This window comes from Crocodylus porosus, unplaced genomic scaffold (genome assembly GCF_001723895.1).
Source record: "Crocodylus porosus isolate Cpor-Errol unplaced genomic scaffold, CroPor_comp1, whole genome shotgun sequence".
Taxonomy (NCBI): domain Eukaryota; kingdom Metazoa; phylum Chordata; order Crocodylia; family Crocodylidae; genus Crocodylus; species Crocodylus porosus.
The window spans coordinates 112,672,259-112,677,718 of NW_017728886.1; the positions used below are offsets into that span (position 1 = coordinate 112,672,259).

General features: G+C 38.2%; 1 protein-coding gene across 1 annotated transcript in view; it reads left to right on the plus strand.

Annotated features, from left to right (window-relative positions):
- Positions 1 to 4,611, plus strand: part of CUNH18orf21 (chromosome unknown C18orf21 homolog) — a 25,597-nt gene extending 20,986 nt beyond the window's left edge. The window contains exons 4-5 of the mRNA XM_019537279.1: positions 1,965 to 2,170; positions 4,211 to 4,611. Coding sequence (XP_019392824.1) covers positions 1,965 to 2,170; positions 4,211 to 4,364 — 360 coding nt within the window. The 3' untranslated portion in view covers positions 4,365 to 4,611. The remainder of the gene's footprint in view (positions 1 to 1,964; positions 2,171 to 4,210) is intronic.
- The last annotated feature ends 849 nt before the right edge of the window (positions 4,612 to 5,460 follow it).

A 5,460-nucleotide genomic window follows, 5' to 3' on the forward strand; every position in this document is an offset into this window, starting at 1 on the left:
CCTGGCTACTTTGTCAGCTCCTCCACTGCCATTGCATCTTGTCTGGAAAGCTCTTGGAGCACTCCAAGTGGCTGTTTCAGACAAACAAATCAGAGTGCAAATAGAGCATTACAAACAGACAAACTGACTAAGGGTTTTATAATATTAGAATTATTCCTATTGTTGGGGGTCTCAGCCTACTCAGCCTCCACCCTTTTAATATAGCTATGTCTTCTAGCCTAGACCCACTGTCAGACCCAGCTTTGAGGCACTATTAATCAATCACCTCTAGTCACTAGGCCTGGCCCTTGTCTGCTGTGCCCCTCTGGCACTGGGGTTCTCCAGCACTCTGAAACCTGTGCTCCTCTGGGCACTAATGAGGCCTCATCCTCCCCTATTAGCCTCATCCTGGTCCACCAGTTCAAACAATAACAAACCTAAACCCCTGAGCTATAACATAACACTAACAATAAAGACAGCACACTGCCCCTTTAAGAAAGCAAATTCCCACCTTTAGGATAGTGTACCTCTTAGCCCTGGGTACCTTGTGAGCTCCTAAAGTCTTACTGGATTAAGAGGTAGCCAAGCAGGCAGTCAGCTGTATTAAGCAGCAATCCTGTGCAGAAGCTCTTTCTGCCTGCAATTGCTAGAGAGTGACCCCAGCCCTGAGCTTATATGTTCCCTGGGCTCTAACTTCTGGTCAGCTGACTGCTTGCAGGTGCTGGCTAATTACCTTGTTAGCCTGTTACTTGGGCAACCTGCAGCTGTGGAGCTCTTTGTTGTCTGCTGGGCTCCTTGTTAGGCGGCTTTTGCCTTTAAAGGTGCAGGCAACACCTTGGTGTCCTGCAACAGAGCTAAAAATATATTAAGTGCTAGAGCCATGTGAAGAATTGAGTTTGGTCAAACCCACAAAACAGAAAAATATGTAGCATCTTTCTTAAACAAAATATTTCATTTGAAATAAAACATTTTGGGGGTTTTCTTTTTAACTTTAGGTAGCTAAAATATTATGAAATGATGGCTCTGCTTCCTCTGTTGCGTTCCCCTTCTCCATGATTCAATGAGCAACCTTGCCTCAGTAATAAAAGCTACACTCAGTGAGATATTCAACATCCACATACCCTTATTTTTGAATGCTGGAGATTTGTATTATACCTTGGTGAGTTTCCACGCAAAAAGTGTGATTTAAACTTTCTGAAAAGAAAGTAATTATAATTATTTCAATTGCAGACATCAAACAGCTTGTAATGAATAGAGCAATGTGCATAAAAAAACCTCAAAGTACCTGCAGCTATAAACAAAGTTATTTTTGCCCTTTAGTGTAAAGTATCTTTTTAGGGACTGGTTTTGCTTTTGAAGCACAAATACAGTTCTGTGCACATTTTTAAACGTATTTTGAACATTTGGTATATTTATAGTAAAATGTAAATCCACTGAGGTACATTCATAGAATCATAGAAAGTTAGGGTTGGAAGGGAACTCAGGAGGTCATCTAGTCCAACCCCCTTCTCAAAGCAGGACCATCCCCATTTAGATCATCCCAACCAAAGCTTGGTCTAGTGGGGTTTTGAAAACCTCCAAAAATGGAGCTTCCACCACCTGGTGGTGATAAGTGCTGTACAGTCGGAGTAAGCCTTAATGTTGTCTAATCTTTTCCTTGTTCCTTTTCCTTTGTTTTCCATATTTCAGTATGTTATGCATTTGCTATTCAAGGATCTCCTGACATTCATTTCAAGGGCAGTGGTGTCATCTCCATATGCCTCTGGGAATTTGTTGTCTTGAGTGGCTTAAAGAAAAAATGGAATTGTGAATTTAACATAGCTTTTTGTGTCTCCCTGCTTCATGCAAGCAAGTAGTTTTAAACAGTTTTAATCTCTTGAATTTAAAATAAAATTCTGGTGAGTCTCACAACAACCTTATAAATAAAATGGGGAATAACTGTCAAAAGAGCTAATATTTCCTTCTCTCTCACTCTCTCCTTATAGTTGGTTACATGTAACTTGTGCAACAAAACAACAAGACATTATGGTGAAAGAAGGGACTTTCTGGCAACGGTAGCTAGCCGTTCTGGTACTCCAAGGAATAAATCCATCATGGAAACGCCCGTCCTGAACAAACTACCTGCAAATAAGACAACCTCAAGTTACAGTAACTCTGGGTCTAAAGGCAGAAGTCCAGCTTCCATTTCTAAGTACATATTTCCATTTTACGTAAAAGGGCGACATACCTTTATGAACAGGGCACAGTCTTATCTCCCACTGACTTACTATGATATCAGATGTCATTTAATAATAATTAGTTTCAAGGTGGATAAAAATTTTATTTTTTTTTATTTAAATCAGATGTTTTTTGATTTAATGGTATTTTTTAAAATTTTTTTGTTAAGATACTTTAAAAAAGTAAACCTTTATAAAGATAGTTTTAATTTAAGGTACGTTAAAGCTCAAAGATATCATCATGGAATAGGTATTTATATACTATTGAGGTAATTATATACTATTTGAGACAATATGTTCATGTAACCTTTCTAGAAAAGTTTTATAAATATGTCACAACAGGTCATGGACTATATTAGGGGTCCAGTCTTATCGGGTTCCCAGAGGCTCATCTATAGATTAGTAGAGATTAGAGAAAATCACTCTACCCAATGGGACTTAGTGCTCAGTCTAGAAGATCCAATTAAGCATCTCTGTGATGTTTAGTGTCAGTTCTCAAACTGACAGACCTGATGACCTACCCATCAGCCTTATTGTTTCTCTGCAAGTATCTGTGCAGTCAGGCCATTACCACTCTCTAAAAGTGCAGATTTCAAGAAGTTAAATGAATAGAGAATTGTTGGGGGCAAGGAGGGAGGAGTCTGCTGATAAATGCAAGGAGGGAGGGGCAGTAGAAACAAAAGACAAACATTTTGAGCAGAATATTCCAGAAGTCTTGAGGGATAAGTTTCTGAGTATAGCCTCTCCATTGATTTGAGATTTAATAAGGGAATATTATACTAGAAGGAAAGCCTATCATGGCAGCAGGCTTGTCAGGCCATAAAGAAGAGAAGAAATCAAAGATGAGAAGAAATCTAGAAGAAAGTGAAGAAAGCCCCAAGCTAATAACTTATGGCTGCAGCACTCATTTGATGTCCTCCTAGTATAGCGTCGCAAACGTACCCAAAATATAAAAGATGAATATAGTGAATTGGAGATAGTTCACCTCCTAGTGACGTCACAAGTACCTGCGTGAATTCGTAAATAAAATAACCAAATCATTCAGTTTTCTGATGTAGCTACAAAATTAATCTGAAAAAATATCAAAATAAGTCACTGCTTTAAAATGTATAGTGTGTACCTTCTAAAAATGAAACCTACATTATCTCTGAGTTATGAATAATATGTATTATGGTTATATCAAACAACAAGCATTCACTTTTTGTAGAAAACAATGATTAATCGAGGCTTCCTGACCAGTGATTTAAATGTTTAGTCGCAGGGGTCAAAAGGTTTGTTGTATAGAGCGAGTATGCATAGAAAAGAAACTTAAAGTCTATAGCTATAAGCATACATTCAAGTCATCTTTGTCCTTTAGTATCAAATGTTCTTTTAGGGATTGTTTTTTTCTAAGCACAGTTGCAGCTGTGTGCATAGCTCAGTCTTTGTATACACAGAGCACATCTATACATGCTATTAAGGCGATTGACTAAACTCTGGTACAGTTAGCACCAGAATTTATTGCTCCCAGGCGCACTGTTTGCACATGCACCCAGGACTGCAGCACTTTGAGCTGGGGCAGAGCAGCCCTGGCTGGCAGAGGGCCCTGGGGGTCAGTCTGCCAGCCCAGGGCTTCTCTCCCCCAGTTCAGAACGCTGCAGATGGACTGGTTGGGGCATGAGGGTGCTTCAGTGCAGGACTAGCTGGCAGGTAGCCCCTGCACCAAAGCACCCTCATGCTGCAGCCAGGCCTGTCAGTGTACATGCACTGTGACAGAGCTGAGTAGTTTACTCTATCCTAATAGTACCACATGTGTAGATGATGACATTTTACAGTAAATCTCTCGTGTAGATGCATTCAGAGACAGGCAATTATGCTTATACCTGCTCACTTTCACTTTCAAATACATTTTATATTTGCAATTAAAATTGTATTCATTGAACATTTTAAAAATCTGGCCATAAAATTACAGTGTTATTATTTATACCAGTCTCACTTTTTTTACAAATCAATTGCTTTTTTCCTTTCCTTTTCAGGACATGTAAGTCTGGAAAGTCAACACCCAATTCTTCTCCCAGGACTCCCAGGAACACAAAATTTCACTTCTGTCATTTAAAATGGCTGCTTGACCAAGAAGAAAAAGAAAAGAGTCAGAAGGGGGGCTTAAAAAACTTCTTGTCTTCACTTTAAAATACTGAATGACTACAGTAATCTTGATAAAGGATACCAAAGCGATGGTTAAGATTAGGTCCATAAATAAATATATCTTTATAACAGACCCAGATACTATTTAATATCTTTCTTTGCCAAGTTTTTTATTTTTTGTAATACAGGGGGAAATTTGAGTACATCACATAAAAATACAAAGATTGTTTCGAAATGGGGTGTCCATCAGTGTGTATTGCTGGAATAATAAAATTAATATGCCATGTCTCAAGCTTGAATTTTAATGGCTCAGGAATTAAAAACAAATCTATCTGTATAGGGATTTTTTTTCAAATAGGATCCTGTACCCTGCAAGCATTTAAACAGTGCTCATCCCTACTTATCCCCACATGCCAGCCCTGGTAAAGCTGAAAACTCACAAAGCAGCTACATTTGGTTTTCCCATGTGGGTTTCTCATGCTAGATGTTTTTGCTTTTAGGTTTTTAGAGTCTGAACACAGTTTAGGGGCTGCTTCTAATTGGGCCTTCAGACAAGTTTTAGGAAGGCAGATCCTCTGTCTATACTGTTTTGTGAGAGCTGATATCCTTTGATCTAACTGTCCAGGCCCCTAATAATGCCTGTTCTCGCAGACTCTCTAGTGGTTTAAACATATGTTTTCCCAGAGCTGTAACCTTACAGATGCTGTAATGTGCAGTGTATCTTTCCAAGAACACATTATAGTTAAAATATACAAAGGTTTCCAAACTCTGCAAAGGTTTTCAAACAAATTTCTCCACTTTAAGATAGCACAAGAAAGTCTTGAACTTTTCTTTAAAAGTGTCGATTCATTTTACCATTTTTAAATACTAAGCACAATGTCATCCTTAATGTCCACAATCCATGATGTCACTCCCCCAAAGTGTTGTGGTTCATAGGGTCAGTATAAAAAAACAGTTACTAAAACACAGCTCTACAAGTATTAAATAATATTATTTATAAACAGAATGTTTTTACAACAATTTATTTTAAATATGAAAACATACAGAGGTGTTACTTAGAACATAAATTACACAAGTATTACACATTCTGTGAGCAGAGCACAATAATGAAACACCTTTACATTTCAAACATCTTGTTTTC